The 27,292-nt window shown below is 40.7% G+C and overlaps 1 protein-coding gene across 1 annotated transcript in view; it reads right to left on the bottom strand.

Moving 5' to 3' along the window:
- Positions 1-27,292, bottom strand: part of TTC7A (tetratricopeptide repeat domain 7A) — a 272,869-nt gene that overhangs the window by 209,246 nt on the left and 36,331 nt on the right. The window contains exons 4-8 of the mRNA XM_024210692.3: positions 25,530-25,660; positions 24,976-25,088; positions 8,964-9,042; positions 5,241-5,401; positions 4,762-4,825 (exon numbers count right to left, since the gene is read on the bottom strand). Of these exons, the coding sequence (XP_024066460.1) occupies positions 4,762-4,825; positions 5,241-5,401; positions 8,964-9,042; positions 24,976-25,088; positions 25,530-25,660 (548 nt within the window). The remainder of the gene's footprint in view (positions 1-4,761; positions 4,826-5,240; positions 5,402-8,963; positions 9,043-24,975; positions 25,089-25,529; positions 25,661-27,292) is intronic.

Raw genomic sequence — 27,292 nt, 5'->3', positions numbered from 1 at the left:
TTATCATGAAAATTAGATTCCCATTTTCAACGAGAAAGGAAGCATGTAGGAACACAATTGAGATCATTTCCAGAGGAAACTAAAGTGATATATATATTCTGAATATGGTATTTCCTAGTTTAAAAAAAAAAAGTTTCTGTGTTACCTTTAAATTGTGCTATTTTGCAATCCAAAAAACTATCACACACTTTGGCTCAGAGACATAGTCAATGTAAAACTTAAATAATGCCCAGTTACAATTAGAAGTCATCCTCCTTTTTATTGAAATGAGGAAAAAGATTCCTTTTAAAATTACTCACAGAAGCAAACATGATAAGAGGAAAGAAAAAAGTGAGGACACTGTCATAAGCCCTGATTCTGCACCATTAAAGACAATGGGAGTTTTGCCGTTTCCTTTAGCGAATGGAGGATCAAGCCCATGGGGGCTTTAATGTGAAAGCTTTTGCCAGGGAAAGTTCTTGTAACAATGGAGGTGTCCTGGGGCCACCACATAGCCAGGGGTTCATTTGGGTGAATGAAAGGTTAGAAAGGTGACAGAAAGGGAGAGACAAATAATCTAAAATTCATCAGAATATGTAGAAACCCCCCCACCCCCAAACAATGGCATCCTCCCCTCATCAGTTACTTGAAAAATTATTCTTTGAAAAAACATTTTACCCCCCCTCTTTCCCTCTGTATCCCTCTTGCCTCCCCATGCCTGCTCCAGGGTTCTCCTTTGTGACTCCCAGGTGTCTGCCTATATCAGCCCTCAAGCCACCATTGTTTTCCCTTCTCTCTGCCCTTCCCCCTTCTTTCTGCCCTTGCCCCACCACAACACCCAGAGGAGCAAGAAACACAGGAACATTCACACTCAGAGCAGACATTTTCCCCAAGAGAGTCCTGCAGAGAAGAGCAGTGACATGGCCATTCTGTACCTTCTAAATACAGTAAAAGCTTTGTTATCCAGCATGTAGGAGGAATGGAGGTGCCGGTTAATCAAAAATTCCGGTTAACTAAGAGTTATACTTACCAATGGAATACCAATTTTCAAAGAATTAGACTACAATAAAATGAATAAAGTATAAAATAGCATACCGGTCCTCCAATCCAGTAGCAGTACTTCACTGCGGAACGGTTGGTTTCTTGAAGCACTTAGTTGTATACAGGTAAAGTTTTCTATACTGTAGGTTATCTTATGACACTACATATCACTATGGGCAGTGCCTGGCGTACACCCAGATCACTAAAAATAAACTTAACACTAAAACGAGACTGAACACAATTTAATCTTTGATGATTCAGAAGGCACTTCAGGATCTTGCAGTGCCCCAGGGTCATCATTATCAACATCAATTATCACTGTAGATGTAGAAGGGGTAGGAGATTGGGCTGAATCTGTAAGGACCCTATGACACACCCTGGAAGCTGCTTTTTTTAACAAATCCCTGATATCAGCTTGCTTACACAAAAGAGTGCAGAATGTGCAATTGCATAACCTCCTGGGCAGTATACTAGTCCCGGTTATTAGATTGAAGATTTGTATTGGGAGATATCAGAAATGCCGGTTAATAGAGCTTTGTCGTTGATAAAGTGCCGGAAAACATAGCTTTTACTGTAACGTGCTGGAATGGATAGCACTCCAGGAGATAGGGTGCTTTGTTTCCCCTCTAACCTAAGCTGTGTGTGTGATTGGATTGCTCCCGATGAGTCAACCTCATTGTACATTTTTGTTAATCTTGAGAGTTGATTACGGTAAATACTGAAAGAAAGACTAAAGCAGCCAGAAACACAAGAGCCCTGTGCTCACTGGCATGCGGAGATATATCACTGTCATTTTCCACTCTGTAGGAAAGTGAATGTGTATTATTCACAGTGGTTAGCTTTACAATCAAGGGGGAGACTTTGTCTCTCGTTAACTTACTCCCCTAGGCTTCAGTAAATTAAAAAACACAGCCACCCCTCCAACTAGCCTGCAGCCAGGCTGCCATGGCCAAGATCTCACATTATGTCATAAACTTAGGAAGATTTCCCCTTGTTAGTAGCTGAATGGGAGAACTACAGGAAAAATGTCCACGGGTCACTTAGATCTTTTGGGCACCAGCGTGCAGCCACTATTTCTGCTAGACAACTTTTTCCTGTGGTTGCATTTCTATTTATTTGTCATGTATATTCTTTAAAACAGCAACAAGCAAAACACTTGTCTGTACATTTACTCTTAAAGGAGGAGCAACACAGTGTCTCTACATTGCTGTTTTCACCCTGCTTCTCCTGTAGCACTCTGCTATGGAGCCTATTTGCCAAATGATACAGCAGTGTGTGCATTCTTTGTCAAATAACACATTACTTTCTTTCTCCTCTTTTAGACTCTGGTGTACCAGGCCTGTGAGGCATCTCCCCAAGCCCCACTGACCACATAAGGCAGGACCTCCCCAGGGATGGCCTACAGAGGGTGACACTAGGAGAAAGCTACTCTTAGTGGTCAACATCTTCACTGCTCCAAAAGCCTGCTCCCTTCTTCCATAGACAGCAGGCCTAAACCTTAGCAAACTGCAGGGTTGCCAACTACTGTGATTATCACAAGTCTCAAAATATCTGCTGCCTTTCTTAAAGCCCTAGCTTCTGGAGTCCAATGATTCAAAGAGAATCTCAGCTTTCAGTTACCAAAAGAAAAAGGTTTTTAGCACTTGTGGCTGCGGAGAAAAGGTTGGAAACACGAAGCAACTGTGCCTTCAGACAGCTCAGAGAGCCAATAAAAAAGCCCCAAAGCTAGTATTGTTTTTAAAAAGCTCACAATTTTTAAGCCAATCTCATGGCTTTTGGGGACCTGACTCATTGTTTTTGAATGTTTGGAGCAGGCAATGCTAGAGCTGTCATTTTTTCCAAGGGTTTGTGTGGAGGGAAGAGGAAGACTTGATGATTGGTGGGAAATGAAGAAAGGTCATAAAGAGTCACGGTTCGTTACTGAAAGATCCAGAGGCTGTAATTAAAAAGGAGAGGAAAAAAATACACTGTATCCTCTCCCTCTCTTGTTTGTCTGTGAGCTGTCTGTTTAGACTGTAAAGTTTTGTAAACTGACTGTTTTGGGGCAAGGGCCAGTATTGTTATGGGGTATTTAAAGCACACAACACACCTTAACTGCTATATAAATAATAATAACTATTGTACAGTCATTTAAATGAGTTGGACAACATCAATGAAGAAAAAACTATTTTCCAGGGTCTAAGAGGATGCAAAACATTAAAGGTTACTTGATACTCTTCTGTAGAGAGGATTTTTTTTATTCGTTTTTCTTCTTTAAGAGACTTGAGTTCACATATAGCTGAAGTTATAATGGTTATAAATATAAGTTATAAACCTGGTGGTTTCCATGTGGTCCATTAAGAATGCTGTGCACATAACACAAATCCCTTATGCACTATAACTGCAGCTAGTCAAAGGCCATTCAGGGCTGGAAGAGCAGGGATGTTTCAGATAAAGACTAAGGTGCACGGACAGACTACTGAATATTGCAAAGGCTGAGCAGCACATATCTGCATTATGCCTGGCTTTAGACACTATTACTAGTCCTCCATTTTTATGACCAACAAATTCACAGAGAAGTTCAAAAAGGTAAATCTGTAGACTTACAATGGTAAATATCAGGGCAGGGTTTAGGAAAAGGATGTCAGAAATCCAATGCGACTATGGTGGACATAGAAGTTCTGTTTCACACAGCTCAGATCCAGTCCTGCTAAGCATTTAAGTGCATGCTTTACTTTAAGCTCGTTAGTCCCAACAAAGTCAATATGAGTACTGAGACGCATAAGGGCTTGGCTGGGTCTGGTCACAGTGTGATCAGGTTCATAGACACAAAAGTTGCAGCAGCAAATTATCTTAGATTCCAGTAGGAGCAAATTGGTAATACAGAAGAGAACGCTGAACTACACAACACAGCATTTACACTCTCTTACCATTCTTTTCATTCCCAAGTAATTTAAAAATATATGTATACATCGGTGCTTAGCTTTGAATTTACCAAAGGTAACTTATTTAATTCTGCATTACTTGTTTATGAAGTTTTCGCTTTAAAAAAGTTGGGTTTTTAAAAAAAGTTCATATGTCTGTAGTGTACTTCTCTACAAAGTTGCTCTGGTGCTAACAGTTATCAGACACAATACCAATATTTGCAGCCTTTAATAAAGGAAATATTTATTTTATCACCATATCAAACAGTACAGAAAACCTGCAAAGATTAGAGTTGCCAATTACAGTTGCCCCCAAACAGACTAATGCACTTTTTTCACAAAAATGTGTACTTTTTAACAAATACGCCTTGTGCGTCAAAGCATAGCTGATCCCTCATTAATTTGAGTTGCACACTCAACTCATTTGTTGCCTGCAAAATTGTCATTTGTAAACACGAGAAGGCTTGTAAAAAAGCCCGTGCGGAGAGGAAACTGTTTGTTTTCCCTTCCTAATAATCTCCTACAAACTGCATTTCAGCAATATCAGGAGTAGAAACATTATTTTCCAAACCACAATATTGGCAAATCATTCTTTTCTTGAAGGATCCCTCAGCCCTTCACTGAATATCCATTTAATAAGCAATAATAAAATCTGAGTCATTAAGAGAAGACACAATTGGTTCCTGCCTTACTACTGACTTATTTATTTCCAGGTGTCTGGGGGAGATTCTGTAATCATGTGGATTCTTTGCAGTTTACAAAAACTTCCAGAAGACTTGACACACAAACGCTAGATACCCCTTATTGCTATCATTATTAAATACTCATTTTGGCTTACCATAGATTCACTGATTAACAGAAGGAGAAGAGCCTCTTCTATGTTGTCTTGAGGGCAGTACAGGCTGAAAGACAAAAACTTTTTTATAAACAAGATCAGGAATTAGCCCACCAGTCTCTATTTTTAATGTCACAAGAGGACCAGTAACTTGAAACATCTCATGTATGATTCATTTGCTATATAATACCCTCTTTTTCAGAGCCACACAATTAAAAGCTCTAGTGCGTATTCTAAAATGGACTATTTTGACCCATTCCACAATGGAGATAGCTATTTAGTCAGATATTCTCCATTCATGGGAAATAACTACATACTCCAGATTTAGGTCAGGGTTTTTCATAAGGCATTTTGATTAGAAGTTAAAATAAATAAATAAAATGAACAAGACTACAGGGTCAGTAGCCAAGTTGGCATTCAGGGACATTTCAGCCACACTTTTTCCTCTCAGAGTGGAAACCAAAATAAAGAGCTGAGCTTACTTGTCTCCTGTGTATAGCTGGGGTCTCCGCCGAAGAAGACTGCTAACGTAAGAGTTATCTTCCTTGTTCATGAACTCAGGTAGAGGATCAGATAAGGGGCTCCAGTAACAATCTTCACTCAAGGAGTGGAGGAGCACTTCGGCTAGCTGTTTGGCAGCTGTCTACAGATCAACAGAAAACACCTTAAAAAGGCTTTCACACGCAGGGGGCATGTCTTCACACAGGAAACATGAGTACAAAACACACTCGGGACCTGACTTTCAGAGGTTCTGAGCACTAACAGTCCAACTGAAGTCACTAGGAGCTGCAGGTGCTCAGATCCTCTGAAAATCAGGCCCTAGAAGTTTGGATGGTCCATTCTAAAGTGGCAGAGAAAGAGTAAGAGAACTTCTGGAAGAAAAGGGACATGTTCAATCAGGCAAGTGAGAAGTGATTCCCCCATAGATATTTCAGGCCCCAGCTACACTACAAATAGTTGGCTCTAATCACATTCGTAGCTTTCTCAGTTTGAAAAATTCCATCCTTGTCTCAGCCCAGAGGGGAATATATATTATATATATATATATATCTATATATATATATATTTTTTTTTTTTTTTTACATTTAAAGGACAATCCCTTCAGCTGTTTGAATTATACAACAGTGAAAGAGAAACAACCTATTTGAGTATTACTACTCTTTTTCTCCTAAATAACTTCAGAACAAAACAAAAACTTTATGCAGGGATGGGAATTATGACATGTCCTTCCTTGGGCAGTACATGGGACAAAGGTACCTTACGCATCTCCCACCCTCACTCCCACAACATAAGGGCATGTTACCATCTGGTCCAGGAGATACAATGTTGTGAGCAAGCTGAAGTGAATCAGAGGAACCTTTATTCTGGCATTTCCTGCCTTTTTGTTCAAATGTATCCAATGCATCCCATTGGTTTTTGCACAGAACATATGCAGATTATAACACATATATGTACACTCACACACACAATATTACATATAAAATACATGGTGGGGAGCAACTAGGCCTGCCACGTTAGTATGTTTTACATGTAAGGTAAGTATACCTATAAATCCTAATATGTCAGTCCTAGTTGCTCTCCACGATGTATTCTAATGTCAAAAATAGTAGGAATGACTTCTCCAATCTCAATCTAGTTTATCTATACCTATGGAAACTTCCTATTACCAGACTGCCAACAAAACAAAAACCTGTTGATGCTGAGGACTTTTATTGTTGTTTTTTGACCATCTCGTCACACAAGGACATCATCTTGTTAGTTAAAATGCAATATCAATAATGTGCAGTGTTTCTTGAAAACTGGAAAGGAAGGTTTCATTTCTATATCCAGATAATGGCAAACTGATGTGAATGGCTGGTATTGCTGTGGAAAAATACTGCTCCACATAACTCCTTGGAGCCTTCATACCTCCATGCACTGACAAATGACGGAAAGCTATCTGCTAGTAACCAGCCTTTTCTATACTTTTTAGAACATGTAAACATGAGCAAAATACCCTACGGTACAGTGATATTAGCCAATATCATTTTATCATCTCAGCATACAATCATTTAGTCAGTGTCACCCTCAGGAGCCAACTCTCTGACATTTCTTTCTAAAGCCCTGGGGAGAAGAAAACTGCACTAGTATCAGTAAGAGCTCTGCAGCTCTGCATGAAACTATGACTATGATTGGGATAAAACAGCTCAGAAGAGACAGGCCTCAAACGCTTGGAGTCGGCTTTGACTTTAATGTACAGTGCAGTAGCACTGTAAATTACCTTCACTTTTGTTTTGAATAAGACCGAACAAATCAGAACAATCCAAGTCTCTGATTTATATTATTACTGCCTTTGGCTAAAAAACCATCATTATGCTTCGAGTACATTGTCAGCCTACAAGCGAAATATGATCGTGTGTTTAATTTTAGTGTTTGAAAAACTAGTTTAAGTAAAGTCTATTCCTGCCCTAATCCCCTCTCAACAGCTCATTTTTTTAAAAAGTCCAATGGTATAGTGGTATAAACACCTCCTAATCTTCCCCTGGGGATTAATCTCTCCTATGCGGCACAGCTCACCCTGCAGTACAGGGAAAGCAGCTTCCAAGTACCACTGTGTCAGAGTTTGGGGACAAGAAATGGTTATGCTCATCAGCCCTTCAGCAGAGCAATGTTATGGTTGAGCAATAAAATCCCCCAGAATTCTGATCTTGGTCTGGAAAGCGATGGGACCATTTCAACTGTGTCATTTTTTAAAAACACCCATTTCCATGCCCAGCACAAAGTTAAGCTCCTGAGAGTATGGAATAAGCTAGAAACCACCTGGTGACCTAGAGATCTTGAGCTGACACAGAAGAGACATTGTCAGAGTGGACAGAGAAGTTCCAGAATGACATATGTTGGTGAATAGGGACCAGACCTGACATGGACTCAATCAGGAACACACCCAGAACACTCATTCTGTACATGTCCATTATACTCATTCATTTTAGCCCTGGATTTGTATGATAGGTGGACACATTCAGTTCAGACCACCCTTGGGACCTTGGTATCTCCTGAACCTAAAATCATAGGTCAAAAGCACAGCCACATCTCTTCCTCAGCCTTCCCTGGACTCATTTTGGATCGAATATATGGACAGACAGTCAAAGTTGAACCAACACAAGGCCAGTTGAGTCATCCAGGTCTCAGTAACACACAAGACCATGACTTTCCAGGTTTAAGGGTCTTCATCCGTGACCAATAGCATGGGTAACAGCAGCCTTATTAAGAAGAGGCCAGATGACAATCATATATTTGGGTGACTACCAGCCATTGCTGGGAGACAAAGCCCTGAATCAGAACAATAGGACAGATCCAAACTTTGACTGACTGACATCCATTCCTGAGAAGTGGCCTTTTTCCACCTAGCCATGCTATATGAGTTATGACAAGTACCAGAAAGTCTCCCATTTCAGGACTAGCCACTGGTTAATGATGCACATAAATAATGTCCCTGCTACTTCCCCATGTTCCATATTTTTAATATTACAATTGAAGCACACACAAATATAAACCTCCGAATAAACTATCAGCTCCCTCAAGAACAAACCCTCCATAACTTGAGACAGTCTCTGGCTGCTCTCTAACATGCACAAGTAAATTCTGATGTGTCCATTTGTAAGAGGCCCTTGGAAAGGCAGCACACAAAAATGGCTATCCCCAAGTATCATCCCCAATTACATTGTTCAACAGAGTGCTTCACAGAGAGAAAATGCACCGCCTTAAATCCAAAAGCACTGGAAGTTCCAGGAGGGAAAAAAGATTCAAATACATAGCACTGCTATCTAGTAATGTGAAAAAGCATATGTGCGTCTGAGTGTGAAAGAGAGACTAAGACAGACATTATCAGCTGGATAATCCAGGGATGCCAGAAATACAGGACATATTTTGTTTCACATTACAATTGTTTTGGTGTGCAAAATAAAATAAAATAACCTACAAATAAAAAAAATACACTGAACAGAACAATGCTTTCAAAAGAGAGGCAGAGAAAATACCCACCTGCTCAGGTATGTCTGTTGGGCTTGTGTGTCTGAATTAAATGTGTCACCACAATGTCCAACAAGGGCATCAGTCTGGGGAGGGCTGTGGGAATCTTGTTCCACAGCAATGATTAAGAAATAAACTATCCGCAAAGCAGATTAAACTGACTTCCCATCTTTAAACCCTTCCATACATTTCCTTACCATTTTGAAGCTCTGAGTAGCTTTTGTTTCCACAGTCCGTAATACTTCTCGCAGGTCTCTCATTCCTTTCACGATGTTTCTAACAGGAAGGCAAAAGCAGCATGTTTAAACCAGACCACTCGTGATGCACATCTGCTATGCAACAAACTGTCTTTTTAAAAGAATAGAGAATAAAAAGGATAATCATTCCAAAGTTAGCCTAACGACATAAAGCAAGTCACTCTGAGGCATAGGAAAAACAATGGCACTCTAAATGAGGCAGAGTCGTTAGCATGCCTATCCCAGATGGCTTCCTATGAGAAAATCACATTCACATTTGAAGAACAGAGGAGACATTTGGAAGCCTTTCACGGATCATATTTATAAAACAGATGCTGCTCCTCTTTTTGTGTACACACTGTACTGGTTTGTATTAAACTGAGCTTGCGTGATGTTCTTAAATGACTACTCCTTTTTGGTTATGTTTAAATGTTGTATCACTGAGAGTAGGCAGGGTGAGGGGGTTAGGAGTTGTCTATCCTGGAAACTTTTACCAGTGACTACAGTAAAGTTATACCTCTATAGTTAAATTGCTGTAGTTATACTGGTATAACTCTCCATGTGAATATTCTGATTCCTGAATAAGAGTGGCATTCCCCTCCGTTCCAAAGTGACATAAGTTAAAGAAAAAGGTATATTTATACTGGAGTAAGAGTGACCACATGGGCGGTTATGCTAGTCTAACTAAAGCAGTTTAAATTCACAGTTTAGCTTATATCGGTATAACTTTCCTGTATAGGTAAACCCTACACTCGTTAAAACAAAGAGAAAGAAGAGCTGGGCACCTACAGCAAGACTTTTTCTATGAACATTTCACTGAATTTTAAAGCTAATTGGCTTCAACCGTGTTCCTGCTCCTTCCATGTTACATTCCACAAACATTCTAACAAAGAAGTTTAATGGCAGAAATGTTTGAGAAAACAGCAACAGGTTAACAGTTATCAAAAGATATTTGTGGGAAACAAATTACATGTTAGTAATCATGAGTATTCACACTAAAAACTTCATTCAAGGAGTTGTGCTCATCCAGTGAGGGAACAGAACCACATTGCATGACCTTCTGTCCACTCAAAACTAATCATCATATTTCAAATTTCAAATCATGAATTCTCACAATGATCTGCTCATAGACAATTTACAGACAGAAATAATTTAGAACAAATAATGCAGGTGTGAAAAATCACATGCTGCTCAGAGACAATTAAAAAAAAAAGTGAAATATTTTAAGCAAGTTATTTGCTGTGAATTATTTGCTCCCCTCTAAACAGAAAATATGGTTTGGGTTTGTCAGGGACAGGAAGCTTCAGGAAGTTTCTAACTCTGGCCTTAATCTTGCAATGAGCTCTCCAGATGCAGGAGCAGGACCTTAGTCTGCCTTTTCGAGGGTCAGAGTAAGAATGGAATTCAATAAAATCTTATATTTTTTAAAGACACACAGAGGTAAATCTGACCCAGTGTGTGTGTGAAAGCAGTAAGAGTGCAAAATGAGCAAAGATTCTGTTTGGCTGCTTTTTTTTTACCTCACATCAAATAGCATTCCGCACCCACACCAAAAAATACAACAAAAAGATCAGCAAGCAAATCTCATTATAGGGTTGGTGTTCATCAATCTAGGGTGTCAGTCCAGGAAAGCACTCGAGCACACACCTAAGTATATGAGTAGTCCCACTGACTTCACTGGGGTTAGTCTCATGTAAGTGTATGCTTAAGTGATTTCCTTGATCGGGGCGTAGAAAAGTTAACAAAAACAAATAAACAAAAAAGACTGTAAGCAGTCCTATTTTTCCCTGAAAACGGATGGACGTAGCAATGCATATTGGCATTAATGAGCTGACTTGGATTTAGCCACAAAGATGGCAATATTTTACTCCACAATAGACATTTGAATAGCCATTTTAAAGAATGTTTTATGACTATTTGTGGACAATTTAACAAAGAAAAATGTTGACAAGTTATGGCTGTACTGGGGCTTTGGTGTATTATGGCTTACATGTGATGCCAATGAAGCACTATTTAATAACACAACACACTCTGGCTAGGTACTGAAACCCACTGGTCCTGTTTAATGATAACAATATTGTACGTACATAGTGCATTTCATGCAAATAGATCTCAAAGCATTTTACAAATAAACTTAAAATGTATCTCATGGTTTCACAATGCACACTGAATACTAGGATGGGAAATGAAAGATACTGTTGTGGCACTCTGTACCTCAAAGCAATACCCTGGGACCCCTATATTCACCACTGTCATATAATTTTGATATGTTATATACGACGTATGCCTTATGAGGTATCATTTTGAAAGTCTTGATCTGTTGAACATTCATATCCTGTTGGATTGTATGTGCTATCATTGTATGTGAAGTTATGAAGTTTTGCTGTGTGTGTGTTATTGAAATATGTTGTGAGGTTAGGAACACCCAAAACCAGCCTTTCAGGTACTACAATGGAGTAGTCAGAAGCACTGATGGCCCATTAAAAGAAATCCACACTCCCAATGGCTGTCCCAGGAACTGTGTACAATGAAGACTTCTCAGAGAGCGCACGTATACAATGGAGGTTGCTTGATTCACATCACACCAAAAGATCTTTCCAGTAAGCTGGAAGAAACCATAAAAGGAGAGTGACATCATCACTTGGCCTCACTCCCCCCACAACTCAACACCTGGAAACACGTCTGGAGGACAAAGACTTTGAACTAGGGCAGGTGGTCCCGGGCTGGAGGAGAGTTACAGCCTGTGCATTGAAGATTTGTGACCTCTTTGACCTATCAGGGTGAGACACTCCTCTATTTATATCCTGTTTAGTTTATAGAACTCAGACTATGAATTTAATTTAGGTAACCAATTTTGATCTCTACACTTACAACTTATAATCACTTAAAATCTACCTTTCTGTAGTTAATAAATTGGTTTTATATTTTACCTAAAACAGTGTGTTTTGGTTGCATTGCTTGGGAAATTTCAGCTCAGTTTACAAAGGCTAGTGTATGTCCTCTCCACATCGAGGGAGGGGCGTACTGGGTAATGAACTTACATTAGCCAGGCTTCTGATCAGGGCAAGATGGTATATTCTAGGGGAGCAAGGCTGGGGAACTGGGGGGGAACTGGCTGGAGCCTCTCTATGGTTGGTTCATGAGTGGCTGGGAGAAGCATTCATGTAACTCAGTGGGGTGAGTCCTTGGTCCGTGGATGTCTGTGTAAGTGCAGTACCTGCCAGAGGTTAGTAGCGTGCCAACAACATCACAGTGTGAGAGGGAGCCCAGATTGGTGGGACAGAGGGCTCAGCAGTCCTACAGTCCAGGCTGCACCTAGGAACCCCGTCACAACTATATCCAATTAAAATTACAGGGCAAATTTAGACAGACAGTATGTAATGAACCAAACTGGAATCTGGCCAGGTCACCGAGATCAGAGGTTTTCATTCAGGGGTATACCTACCCCCTGGGGTACGCAGAGGTCTTCCACAGGGTACATCAACTCATCTAGATATTTTACTAGTTTTACAACAGGCTACATAAAAAGCACTAGCGAAGTCAGTACAAACTAAAATTTCATACAGACAAAATGAGAAAGAAAGCAATTTTTCAGTAATAGTGCACTGTGACACTTTTGTATTTTTATGTCTGATTTTGCAAGTAGTTTTTAAGTGAGGTGAATCTTGGGGTATGCAAGACAAATCAGACTCCTGAAAGAGGTACAGTAGTCTGGAAAGGTTGACAATCAATGACCTAGCCAGTGGCTTCCAACCGTTTCAGATTACTGTACCCCTTTAAGGAGTCTGATTTGTCTTGCATGCCCCCAAGTTTCACCTCACTTAAAAACAACTTGCTTACAAAATCAGACATAAAAATACAAAAGTGTCACAGCAATCTATTACTGAAAAATTGCTTAACTTTCTCATTTTTACCATATAATTATAAAATAAATCAATTGGAATATAAATATTGAACTTACATTTCAGCGTAATAAACAAGTAATGGTCTGCATGAAATTTTAGTTTATCCTGAGTTTGCTAGTGCTTTTTATGGAGCCTGTTGTAAAACTAGCAAATATCTAGATGAGTTGATATATCCCCCGGAAGACCTCTGCGTACCCCCAGGGGTACATGTAACACTGGTTGAGAACAAATGAGTCTTAGATTAACACCCATCCTGCAGCAAAAAGTGCCATAAGAGTTTTATTGACAGCAAGTCATCAGGATCTCATTTTTACATCTTATTCAATAGCAGCACATCACAGTTGTCTATAACAGATGGAAGCGTTCACCTTGAGATGAGTGCATTACAGAAAACTTCTCATTGTCACTCCTCTTGGTTACAGTTTTACCTGCTTAAACTGTGTGCAGCTGGTGCTTTTTGGAATGTCATCTGGCTACAGTATCAGACTCTTGCTGTGTACCCCCCAGATTGGGACACTACAAAAACACTGGCAACAACCACCTAAAAAACAGTCTCAAATATTGGTTGGGTACAGTCCAAGGAGCACCTGCAGCACAACAAGCTGTAGAACAGCAAATAATGAATCAAGCATTTGACGAGAGCCATGATATTAGGCAATGGCAAGTAGGAAACCAAGTGATGGTTAAAAATAAACCAGCGCCTAAAAAAGAAGTATGCAAGATATTAGATCGCAATTCCTACAGAGGCTAGCTTGCTTACTTACCAGATCAGCAGTCGTGGGTCACCAGTGTGGTTAAATGTGTGTGTTCTTTCTGTGTTGTCCCTGTGTGCTGCCACAGCTCTGCGCAAACAGCTGGCACAGCAGACCTCAAGCAAACCACCCAAAGACCACAAAAACCGTCAAGAGACGAAAGCACCAGGCCAGGTTTATTATCAACCAAGCACAGTACTAGTATCCCACAGACTCTACCAGACCACTAATACATGTATGCCCATAACAATGGACCAGATCAGTGAACGGCAAGACTTTCCGTTCCTCCTTAGGCTAAACAAAGACACTCCCTCTTAGATACATCTTTATACCCCAATAGAAACAAGTTAATACTGTCCCCTAACATAGATAGTTACTGCCCCCTGACATGGCTAGTTATCACCCATCACCTAGTATATGTTGGTTCAATTAAAACATTTTTATTATGCACTGTAATTCTGACCTTATCTTTTAGGAGCAGTCAGTGTGTTCCTATTATTCTTGGGGAATGTTTTTGTACCATCCTTAATATCGGGATGTTTTGGTGCCACTTGGTATCGGAACGTGTCTGTGTGAGTACTCTGTGCCTAGCACTTCTTAGGAATGTGTATTTCTTCAATATCAGCCCTGTTCTTGCTAGATTCTGTGAACAGGTCCTGCCTTTTGCTCAGAGCTTGACTTTGCTTTATATCAGTAAAGCTTCGACTATTACTTTAGCCCAGGCCTCAGGCCTCATACCAGGCCTTTGATACAAGGGCTCATGTCTCAGGCTCTCTTCCTACTGCAGCTTTATATCTTTATTCCCTTTCTCTCAGATTTCTAAAATGATGAACCCCTCTTTAAATGGTTATTTACAAAAAAAGGCTGCCAAAATAAGTCCTCAGCCTGTGGTAATTGCAGATACAAGAAGGTATATCTAAATAAAATCAAAGTGCAGTATAAGATCCTTACAGTTTAGAAGGGAGAGTAGTTTTCATTAGTAGATAAGAATTGGGTAAGTTCTTGGAGGATAGGTTCATGAATGGCTATTAGCCAGGATGGGCAGGGATGGTGTCCCTAGCCTCTGTTTGCCAGAAGCTGGGAATGGGTGACAGGGGATGAATCACTTGATGATTACCTGTTCTGTTCCTTCCCTCTGGGGCACCTGGCATTGGCCACTGTCAGAAGACAGGATGCTGGGCTAGATGGATCTTTGGTCTGACGCAGTATGGCAGTTCTTATGTTCTTGTATTTAGAGTGGGATTTTCAAAAGCATTCAGCACTGACCTAACTCTGCTTCATGGAAGTCAATGGTAAAACTCCCACTGAAGTTCTGTCTACACTATGCTGTGGGATCTGAAAAGTCCAAGGCTGAAGCACAATTTGGGAATAAGGTTATAATACAGTTTGAGCCAGTCCACAAAGCAAAATCAAAGTGTGTTTCACAATGTTCAAGAACTGCCCCATGGCACAGCGGCTCTTGATAATATAGAAAGGACTATACTACAGGACGAATTGGATATGGGTGAGGCCTTTCTTGGGATACAGGATTAGGGAGGTAAATAAATCAGCAGGCTGGAGGCAGAATGGCTGTACTAGGTAAAATAAGGGGGAACATATAGGGAACGATTTACAGTGGACAAGATAAGAATGGATAAATTAAGCCTAGAACAAAAGATGAGGTAAAGAGTAAGTTGTACACGGACAGTGTGTGCACAGACAGAACATGCTGTACAGGGATTGTATCCTACAAAGTGACCAGCCAATCCCAAAACGTGTAATGCAATGTATAGTAAATGTAATGTAATGTGTAAATGCATATAAAGGAAGTGGTTTGCTGCGTAACTCTGGATGTGTGGTACACCTTAGACCAACCCCCTACACTTGAGTCTGATCAACTCAGTGTAGTTTTGCTGTATGCCAAATAAAGGAACCTGAATGATGACACCAGAGTCCAGCTGAGCTCTTGGGGAAATGACTGGAATAGGTCTGAGGGGAACTATGCAGGAGGTAAAGCCTGTGATTTTCAAAGCTGCACAGTGGATTTGAGTACCCAATTATTTGAATCTGGAAAGTCTCAGCCGAAACAGGTTCAGGCGAGGCCCTGCTAGGGTGTTTTTACACTTGGGATTTTACCAAACCTTCCCCACAGTGCTATAGCACCAGGGTAGTTCCACCAGTGCTACTACTAACAGTGGGATGATGGTGTAGACCAGCCAGAGCCACTTTTACCACCACATTATTTGACCCTGTACAGAGCAGATCATGGTGACACAGTGGTAGAAATACCAGCAGACAGTCTACACTAGCACTTTGACCAACGGAGCTACACTTGTGCTAGAACAGTGGTGGAACTTCACAGAAACTGCAGTGCAGACAAGCCCAACAGGCTACTTCCCTTCTGTAGCCAGCAACCTCGATTGTGAACACTGTGACACCATGACTGTAACGATGCTACCACGTTTGATTTTAGCTACGTCTGAACACGGTTTATGATACAATTAAAATGATAACACTTTACACTTTCATAGCATCTCCCACCAAAGATCTCAAAGCACTTTAAACACACTCATGAATTTACCCTGACAGCACCCCTGTGATGTAGGGAAGTATTATTTCCAGGTTCAAATGAGGAAACTGAAGTAGAGAGATTAAGTGACTTGCCCAAGTCTGTGGCAGATGCAGGAATTGACATCCATGTTTTCTAAGTTCTAGTCCTATGACTTAACCACTAGACCAACAATAATTACAACCAAGTGTGGAGCAGAGCTAAATGAAGAATGGATTTTTAAGTTCACTAGTCATTCTGACAAAAAAAATTGATTTTTTTTTGAGGGGGATCAACTGAAAATGAAATTTTCAAAAATTTTCAGTGAATCAAGAAGTAGAAAAAATAAAATTTGACTTGGGTAGAAACTAAATGTTTTGTTTTGACCTGATTCTTTTCTTTTCCATTTAAATTTTGGGAATTTTGACAAAAGCCAAGGAGGACTAGATTTACATAGCACCGTGAGGGAAATGAGGAAGAAAAGAGGATGAGGAGTTGCCTTATAAACTTTTAGCCCAGTGGCTAGGGTAGTCTCTGGGAAGTGGGAGACCCAGGGTCAATTCCTCCCTCGGCCTGGTGTGGAGAAGAGATTGAATTTGGGTTTCCCACATTACAGAAAAGCGTCCTACTCACTGGGCTATGGGTTATTCTGTTGGGGGTCTACATGTCTCTCCTGTTGAAGCTGTTGCACTTTTTATAAATAAGTGAGCAGCCACTGGAGCAGGGACTTGAACTTGGATCTACCACATCGGACCTAGGAGGATGCCCTAACTACCAGACTACAGAGCCATTTGCAGGCTCTTTCCCTGGTCCTATTACTATTCACTGTCATTATGAATGACTCCCATTGCCCTCAATGGGCTTTGGGCCAGACTTCAGGAAATAATGCGACTGAAGAGCCTAAGCATATTTATTGGAAACGGAAAGCAGTGTGATCACAACAGCATAATGCAAAAATGTTGCTTATTTTCGTTCCTATTAATGAGCCTTGTGTTCAGTACCCCATAGGTTTCAATAGGAATTTAGTCTGTGTAAGGAGCTTTGAAAAAGATCCAGTGGGGGCTTGGAGAAAAAAAAAAGTTAAAATGGGGGATATATAGGTGAAATGTCCTGTTTTAAAAGAAATTAGCACATTTTCATGTTTATTCTCCTGTGCAGCAAGATGTAGAATTATAAATCCCTGCTCTAAGGGGAGCTGAGCTGTTGTAACACATGCAGGGGCCAGGGAAAGTGTTCCGAAGTCAGGCTGCTTCTTAAAACTGTTCTGTTGTGTAGAGTCCTCCCTTAAGTTGTGCATAACACCTCTTAAATCTTGCATTGAGGTTCTTACTTAATATGAACATTCATCTACATTGGACCCAGTGCAGTTATACTTTCAATGTAGAAATCACTGGAGTTACTCATGGAGTAAAGCAATGCGAGTCAGGGTAGCAGAATCATGCCCTTAAAATAAAATGTCTTTGAATTTTATAAATGATTCAGCAAAGGAACCTGGACTTACAAATACCACCAAGGGCCCAAAAATTCCCTGGCAGTGCTGGTCCAATTCAAACTGGAGTCATGAGAAAGACAACATTTGAAAACTTCCCAGTTTAGTTTTGTGTTAAGTTTCAGACGTTGACACCTACACTGGTCAACAACAGGTGGACTTAAATACAACCAGCATAAAACAACCACAAAGGAAAAAGCTACTTAGATCTGCTCAGAAGTGGGTGTAACAAGAACAACTCAGGACCACATGATTTGTCAATGCCATTCTCCTCTTCCCCTTTGGTCTGGATTGTGTCTGTTTTAAGGGTGAGTCCTGAAAAGATTTACTCCAGGGCACAGCCATGAATTATAGACCTCAAACCCTCATCCTGCTTTAGAATCCACTAGCGTGCATCCATGCTAAGGCCTAGTGAGCTCACTGAGACTCTGCATATGTGCAGGAGTCAGCTCTAGCACGTTCTGATGCAGGACCAAGGCCTCAGATTGTAAACGATTTAGGGCAGGAACTGTGCTTATAGGTCTTTAAAAGCACCACTCACATATAAGGTGCTATATAATAATATTAATAACAAAGAATAATAACAATGCACAGCATTTAAAATCTGTTCAACAGCGGGAATGCTGTCTAAACAGAGGAGAAAGCCAAACAATAAGGCATTGTGAATCAGATCCACTACTGTACTAGTGAGCTGTCATTCATTATTTTGTTGAATTTGTGAGAAAACAGATCTGACCTTTTCCTTTGAAGAGAGAGCTAGCTATATATTTTAAATGCTGTATCTACCTAGTTATAAACAGTGAGCATATTCTCAAATCTAGACAACTGCTTCAGACTACTGCGTCATGCCACAATTTTTCTCTCAAATTCTTAAAAACATGCATCCCATTTCACATTCTGAGGAATGTTCCTGGGGTAGAAGAAATGCGTAGTTAACAATAATACTTATACAGTGCCATACCTGAGACAATCTTCCAGACACCCTAGTTAAAAATTAAAAGCAAAGATCTAGGATGAGAGGTAAAGTGACCTCCTATCACTGGATATTCTTCTCCGACATTTAGCATTATATTATAGGTCTTATCAGAAAGGCTTGGTTGTAGCTAAGTGCTTAAAGAAAGAATTGGGAGATGGATTAATCTAGCTCTCAGTTGGCTAATTCATAGAATCATAGAATATTAGGGTTGGAAGAGAACTCAGGAGGTCATCTAGTCCAATCCCCTGCTCAAAGCAGGACCAACACCAACTAAATCAACCCAGCCAGGGCTTTGTCAAGTCGGGCCTTAAAAACCTCTAAGGATGCAGATTCCATCACATCCCTAGGTAACCCATTCCAGTGCTTCACCACCTTTCTAGTGAAATAGTGTTTCCTATTATCCAACCTAGACCTTCCCCACTGCAATTTGAGACCATTGCTTCTTGTTCTGTCATCTGCCACCACTGAGAACAGCCTAGCTCCATCCTCTTTGGAACCACTCTTCAGGTAGTTGAAGGCTGCTATCAAATCCCCCCTCACTCTTCTCTTCTGCATGCCTCTCCTCGTAAGTCATGTGCTGCAGCCCTCTAATAATTTTCGTTGCCCTCCGCTGGACTCTCTCCAATTTGTCCACATCCCTTCTGTAGTGGGGGGACCAAAACTCGATGCAATACTCCAGGTATGGCCTCACCAGCGCCGAACAGAGGAGAATAATCACTTCCCTCGATCTGCTGGCAATGCTCCTACTAATACAGCCCAATATGCTGTTAGCCTTCTTGGCAAAAGGGGAACACTGCTGACTCATATCCAGCTTCTTGCCCACTATAATCCCCAGGTCCTTTTCTGCAGAATTGCTGCTTAGCCAGTTGGTCCCCAGCCTGTAGCGGTGCATGGGATTCTTCCTTCCTAAGTGCAGGACTCTGCACTTGTCCTTGTTGAATTTCATCAGATTTCTTTTGGCCCAATCCTCCAATTTGTCTAGGTCACTCTAGACCCTATTCCTACCCTCCAGCGTATCTACCTCTCCCCCCAGTTTAGTGTCATCTGCGAACTTGCTGAGGGTGCAATCTATCCCATCATCCAGATCATTAATACAGATGTTGAAAACCGGCCCCAGAACCGATCCCTGGGGCACTCCACTTGATACCGGCTGACAACTAGACATCAAGCCGTTGAGCCCAACAATCTAGCCAGCTTTCTATCCACCTTATAGTCCATTCATCCAAACCATACTTCTTTAACTTGCTGGCAAGAATACTGTGGGAGACTGTATCAAAAGCTTTGCTAAAGTCAAGATATATCACATCCACTGCTTTCCCCATATCCACACAGCCAGTTATCTCATCATAGAAGGCAATCTGGATCAAAATGGATTCCTTGAGGACCTGCTCCATGATTTTGCCGGGGACTGAAGTGAGGCTGACCAGTCTGTAGTTCCCCAGGTTCTCTTTATACCCTTTTTAAAATATGGGCACTATATTTTCATTTTTCCAATCGTCTGGGACCTCCCCCGATCGCCACGAATTTTCAAAGATAACGGCCAATGGTTCTGCAATCACATCAGCCAACTCCCTCAGCACCCTTGGATGCATTAGATCTGGACCCGTGGACTTGTGCATGTCCCGCTTTTCTAAATAGTCCTTAACCTGTTCTTTCACCACTGAGGGCTGCTCATCTCCTCCCCATACTGTGTTGCCCAGTGCAGCAGTCTGGGAGTTGACCTTGTCTGTGAAGACCGAGGCAAAAGAAGCATTGAGTACTTAAGCTTTTTCCACATAATCTGTTACTAGGTTGTCTCCCCCATTCAGTAAGGTCCCACACTTTCCCTGACCACCTTCTTGTTGCTAACATACCTGTAGAAACCCTTCTTGTTACTCTTCACATCCCTTGCTAGCTGCAACTCCAATTGTGCTTTGGCCTTCCTGATTACACCCCTGCATGCTCGAGCAATATTTTTATACTCCTCCTGAGTCATCTGTCCAAATTTCCACTTCTTGTAAGCTTCCTTTTTGAGTTTAAACTGACCAAAGATTTCAATGTTAAACCAAGCTGGTCGCCTGCCATATTTGGTATTCTTTCTGCACATCGGGATGGTTTGTTCCTTCGCCCTCAATAAGGCTTCTTTAAAATACAGCCAGCTCTCCTTCAGTGGTTCTCAACCTTTTCCGCACCGAGGCCACATCTAGCTTGCACCTCCCTTTCCTGTTTAGCAATATGGGTAGAGCAGGGTGATCAAAATCTGTTTGGAACCTCAAGCTAAGAGCTCCTGGCCCTAATGGATGATAAAAACTGACTGGTTCCTGGGAACAGGATATTTCCTCCAGGAGAACTCAATGGAAAATATTTCTCCTTTTATATGAGGGAGAAGATAAATGAACATAAGAATGGCCATACTGGGTCAGACCAAAGGTCCATCTAGCCCAGTATCCTGTCTTCCAACAGTGGCCACTGCCAGGTGCCCCAGAGGGAATGAACAGAACAGGTAATCACCAAGTGATCCATCCCCTGTCGCCCATTCCCAGCTTCTGGCAAACAGAGGCTAGGGACACCATCCCTGTCCATCCTGGCTAATAGCCATTGATGGACCTATCCTCCATGAATTTATCTAGTTCTTTTTTGAACCCTGTTATAGTCTTGGCCTTCACAACATCCTCTGGCAAGGAGTGCACAACTATGAAAGTTATGACAACTAAAAGAAATGTGTGCAGTGGTTAGCGCCAGGGTTTAACAGTAACTGAAGCTTGTATTTGGCACTGAGCAGCACCGGAGAGGTATTAAAAGCTATACAATTTGTTGTGACACAAGGCACAACAGGACGAAAGAACCCTAGTAGGAAGGAGAGTGGGTCATGTTCTTGCTCGAATGGCTGCTGCTGCTGCTCCAGAGAGAACCTTCCGTGGGATTGTGAAGAATAAGGAGCACACGTAGAACAGTGTGATCGGGCACTCTATGAGACAGCCAGGAATAGTGTCAAAAAGAGCAGTTATCACTACCATATTTTTAAGTAAGCCATTTGGGTCTTAGAATCAGTGAGATTAAAGGGTCTACATTACACCCTCTCCCCACTCTCTCCCATTGACTGTGTTTATATATTACGCACACAAATGCACAGAGTGGTGGCTCCACAATTATCTTGCATTAGCCATCTATAAATGTGACTATTCAGAAACAAAAACTCTAGAAGGATGGATGACAGCAGAATTGAGAAAAAAAACAGGTTAATGCTGGAAGGAGCAGCTTGAGAAAGGGGTAATACCTGCTTCAGTAGGGAAAAAAATGTGGGCTGCTCAGCAATAAGGAATATTCTTGATGAGAACCAGCAGTTCAGACCACGTCTGTACGCGGTCTGTTTCGATTATGGGGGACATTTTCAAAAGGACCTAAGTGGCTTAGAAGCCTAAGTCCCATTTTCAAAAACAACTTAGGCACTTGAGATTTAAGCTCACGTCACTTTCAGGGGTTTTCAAAAAATTTTACCCTGAAAGCTTTTCTGGGCAGGCACCTTGGCCAAAGCTTTACAAAGATCTTTGGGTGCCTCTATTTTTGGATGCTCAACTTGAGTCACCTTAAAGGAGTCTAATTTTCAGAAAGCACTTAACATCCACTTCTGAAAGTCAGGCCCTTTTAAGAGGTCTTAAGTTGGACATCCAAAAATGGAGGCACCCAAAATTACTAGTCACTATGGAAAATCCTGTCCCTTCTCTTTTTATTTGTCTGCAAAACACCTAGCACACTTCTGGTGCTACATAAATAACATCATAATAATAAATCATTAAGATGAGAACAGGACTCAGGAGAGGTCTCTATGCTCTGTGGAAATATTTATAGTTTTGATAGCAAATCCTGCACATTAGCATAAAGAAACCATTCATGTGTAATAAGCTAAACTAAAAGCCAGTCTTACTATGATCCTTATCTCCATGCACACATTTCCCTAAAAAAGTAAATAGTCTTTCTCACTAAGATCTGCACAACAGGCTGCTTCCCACACTGAGGCAGCACCTGCCTGGTTGTACTTTGCATCAGCAGAATATCAATGATGCTTACTGAAATAATACAAGAAAGCTCTTTTGTGACTCAGAAGGGCAGACAACTGCAAGAGATTTGCCTTCACTGATACAATATTTTAATTAAATGCACACCAAGAGCACAGGGGCTTCCCACAGCTGCAGGTCTTGCTGGTCCCTACAGCTGGCTCTTTAACATCTGAAAGGGAGAATGGACCTTTGTTTTGTTAGATACAGGCTCTCTTTTCACTGTACATTTTAGGAGAGAGGGCACTCCTGGCCATAATCTGGCGTGTTGCCAATGGGAGCAAACAGAGGCAGTAGAACAATGTGTATATCCTCAATTCAGCTGTCTGGTTAGACATTAGACAGCTCTGCTAATTAGAATCGAACCCTAGTGATTCCACAGTATGCATGCGCCAGTGGGAAATGACATCCTGCCATATAGGGCTCTTTGGGCGTTTGTCTTGCTGAGCTGATTTCCTAATTTCACCATGCTGTATGCAACATACAGAAATTCTTTGAGGCATGCAACATCAGGTGGAGAAACAGGGAGTTATATTATATATACACATCTGACAAAGCCTCTTCTCCCTTCTTTTTTAATTTATCCCAAGAGTGTGTTAAGAGTTCTGCTTATGCCCTCCTGTGGTAAAAACATGAAACTATTAATACTAGCCATGGGTAAATGAGCTATGGATTCTCATACAATTTTTTCCCCCACTGGTCCTTTAACTTCTTGGCTTTAATTCCTGATTTGCACTGGTGTAAGTGAGAGGGGAATCAGACTTTGTGAGTTTATAACTGTTCTGATACTTGGGTTTTATGGTAAAGATTAATCAACCCTTTTATATGGGAGCAAATGCAGAAGGTGTCTTCCTGCTCTAATAGTAATTCAGCAGATGGACAATATGATTTTTAACTGTAAGTGAATTTTGACTTCAGAATTAATTTTTAAAAAGGCAGCCATTAAAATGAACTAGGGAGGAACCAACGGTGGTCAAAATTAATACCTAAGGCAGCCCAATGCGTACTCTGTACTAACAAGGAATACTTAAGGCTGAATTTAAAATGTCACTGAATAACATGAACATGAGAGTTCCTTATTAAACGATATTTAGTTGACCCCAATAAAGTATGTTCAAACTATTTTATGCGCTTGATAGCAAGATCAAGTGTGCAAAACTTTTGGCCATAAAACATTACAAGTGGTTTTACAAGTGGATAAACAAAAAAGGGGAGAGAAGGAGGGAGGAACCCCCAAAATGAAAATTTATCATTTTTGATTTTTAAAAACTGGAAAATTCTGACCATGAAAATTCAGTCAAAAATTCTTTTGGGGGGGGGAGGGGGGATGGGGAGGGGAGAGGGAAGGGGCAAAAAAAGTTTTGCTGAAAAAATGTTGACCAGGCCTAGTACACAGAGCTGTGCAAAATTCAGCAGCTGTTTCACTTTGGGGAGGAATGATGGTCTTATGGTTAAGGCATAGGACTGAAGGAGACCTTAGTCCTAGCTCTTACACATACTTTTTATATGACCTGAGGTAAGTCAGTGTGTGTCTGTGCTGCAGTTTCTTCATCTGTAAAACAGACTTACCAGCCTCAGCAGGGTGTTTGTGAGGGTACTTCCATTTGTGTTTTAAAGTATGCCCCTCAGATGAGAGAGGGGTTTATAAATGTCAGGTATTATTATTACTACATGAACATTTTCTTCAGTTGCAATTTACAGTAGGTTTGTAGCCGCCAATGTCTTTTTGAGTTTTGGATTCAAATGAACCCCCAAACAGTATCATAGTTACCCTGTAAGGGAGCCCTCACCTGCATGTCTGTTCTCCTCTCACACTCAGTTTTACTGCTATTTAGGCCTTAAATGCCTGATTCAAACAAAGTGAAGTCAATGGGAGAATTTCCAGTGACTTCATTGGGCTTTAGATCACACCCTAGGGTTGAGATTTTCAAAAACATACAGTGTCGTCTTTGCTCTGCTCCCACTGAAATCAAAGGTCAAACTCTCATTGACTTCAGTGGGAGTAGAATTGGGCCAAAAAAGAGCAGAAATTACGTGCCTGTGTCCAGAAAACAGCGGTTTGGAGCCACTGTCAGGTAGAATGAATGAAAGAACCCTGAAAGGAGAACAGCAGCAAAATCAACATAGCACAGAGATATAGCTATAATATGCCGTGGCAAGAGCTGTGTCAGCTCATTCCAGTTAGCTCTCTTACAGAAGCTACAGGGCAGGTATGGAGAAGTATGTCTAAATCCACTGTGAAAGTATCTTCAGCATTAATCATTTGTATTAAATAGCTGCATCCACCTACCCCTTCTTCAAGTGAGACACATATGCACTCTGTAGAGCTGCTTCCAGGAAATAGGGAAGTTCAAAGTCAGAGAAAGTCACATTGCTGCCTTTTATGCTTCTTGAATGCGAGGTCTGGGAGGGAAACGAAAAGTGATACAATTATAGACTCATTGTCCTTATCATCTGCTTGCATGCATTGGGAATCACTTTGCAGTGATTGGAAGGACAAAAAGAAAGTGATGCAGTGCACCATGCTACAACTTATGCACCATACTTACTACAGTTTTGAGATGTTCAATTTTATGAACTTTTTGATTTTATGAACCCCTCAGGCCCCAATTAGTTAGTAAAATAAGGGTCCTACTGTATCAAAACTCTTCTATTGTCTGAAATATTGAGAGGACACATCACCCTTTCAGTAGTGCTCTGACAACCCTTTTAGTCTATCAGCACTTGTAATTCTGCCCTCGGATTTGCACAGCTTCCATTGACAAACTCACTGGGAGCCCTGTTCAAAGATAGAATTTAGGCCACATATAGGTAAGTCACACTTAGAGCACATTTCTTCCTTACCTTCTCAAGTTCCTGCAAGTACACTTGTGCAATGACACATGCTCTCTCAAAACAAGCCACGACCTCCTCTTCCCTTTCGGACAGCCGAGCACGGGAGGCAATCGAATTGGGCGAGCGCTCCAGTGAGAGACCTGGAAAATGGCAATACCGTCTTAAACCCAAGTCAATGTACTCAGTTTTCATAGTATAAATATTTACAAGATGACGGGGAAAATCTCCTAAATAATACGTACTTTTGTTTTGTTTGCTTGCTTGCTTCAAATACTTTTGGAAACATGGGTAGAATAAAATATACTATACATTAGGACTGTCAAGCGATTAAAAAAATTAATTGAGATTAAAAAAACGAATTGTGATTAATTGTGCTGTTAAACAATAGTAGAATACCATTTATTTAAATATTTTTGGATGTTTTCTATATTTGAAAATATATTGATTTCAGTTGCAACACAGAATACAAAGTGTACAGTGCTCACTTTATATTTATTTATGATTACAAATATTTGCACTATAAAAAAACAAAAGAAATAGTATTTTTCAATTCACCTAATACAAGTACTGTAGTGCAATCTCTTTATCATGAAAGTTGAACTGACAAATGTAGAATTATGTACAAAAAATAACTGCATTAAAAATAAAACAATGTAAAACTTTAGAGCCTACAAGTCCACTCAGTCCTACTTCAGCCAATCACTCAGATAAACAAGTTTAGTTACAATTTGCAGGAGATAATATTGCCCACTTATTATTTACGTCACCTGAAAGTGAGAACAGGTGTTCGCATGGCACTGTTGTAGCTGGCGTCGCAAGATATTTATGTGCCAGATGGGCTAAAGATTCATATGTCCCTTCATGCTTCAACCACCATTCCAGAGGACACCATGCTGATGGCAGGTTCTGCTCGATAACGATCCAAAACAGAGCGGACCGACGCATGTTCATTTTCATCATCTGAGTCAGATGCCACCAGCAGAAGGTTGATTTTCTTTTTTGGTGGTTTGGGTTCTATAGTTTCCGCATCTGAGTGTTGCTCTTTTAAAACATCTGAAAGCGTGCTCCACACCTCATCCCTCTCAGATTTTGGACGGCACTTCATATTCTTAAACCTTGGGTCGAGTGCTGTAGCTATTGGTACTGTGACACTGCACCCCATATTCTTCATAGAAATATTGTTATGATATGAATATGGCATAACTAAGATATGTTTTATGCAAGATGGGTCATGTGAGGTATCATTGGAAAGGTTATGATCTACTGAATGTGTTTATGTGTTTATACAATTTGTATGCATGTATCATTTCGGTATCTGAGGTTAGGAATATTGACTATGTAACAATTACAACTTTGTGTGTATTTGGGGGAACACCCAGCAGACAGTAGGCAATCAGCCTCAATGTGCCATTAGAAAGAACAATAAGACTCTAAGCTGCAGAAACTCTGCAACCTGCCTAAAACAACAATTAGGGTGAAAAATTACATTTTGTAACCTGTTTCTTGAGCGTATTAAGTTTAGTTTGTGTTTTGTTTTATTTGCTCAGTGATCTGTTTTGTTCTGTTTGCTATCCCTTATAATCACTTAAAATTTACCTTTTGTAGTTAATAAACTTATTTTTTGCTTATTACAAACCTCAGTTTGTGCAATTCATAGCTGGGGGGGAGGGGGCAAAAAGCTGTGCATATCCTCCTCCACACTGAGGGAGGGGGCAAATTTTTATGAGCTTGCGCTGTGCAGGTCTTTCTATACAGCACAAGACAATATTATT

The sequence above is a fragment of the Terrapene carolina genome, unplaced genomic scaffold (genome assembly GCF_002925995.2).
Source record: "Terrapene carolina triunguis isolate 2854851 unplaced genomic scaffold, T_m_triunguis-2.0 Scaffold120, whole genome shotgun sequence".
In the NCBI taxonomy this organism is placed as follows: domain Eukaryota; kingdom Metazoa; phylum Chordata; order Testudines; family Emydidae; genus Terrapene; species Terrapene triunguis.
This window is presented reverse-complemented; position numbering and strand designations above follow the sequence as displayed.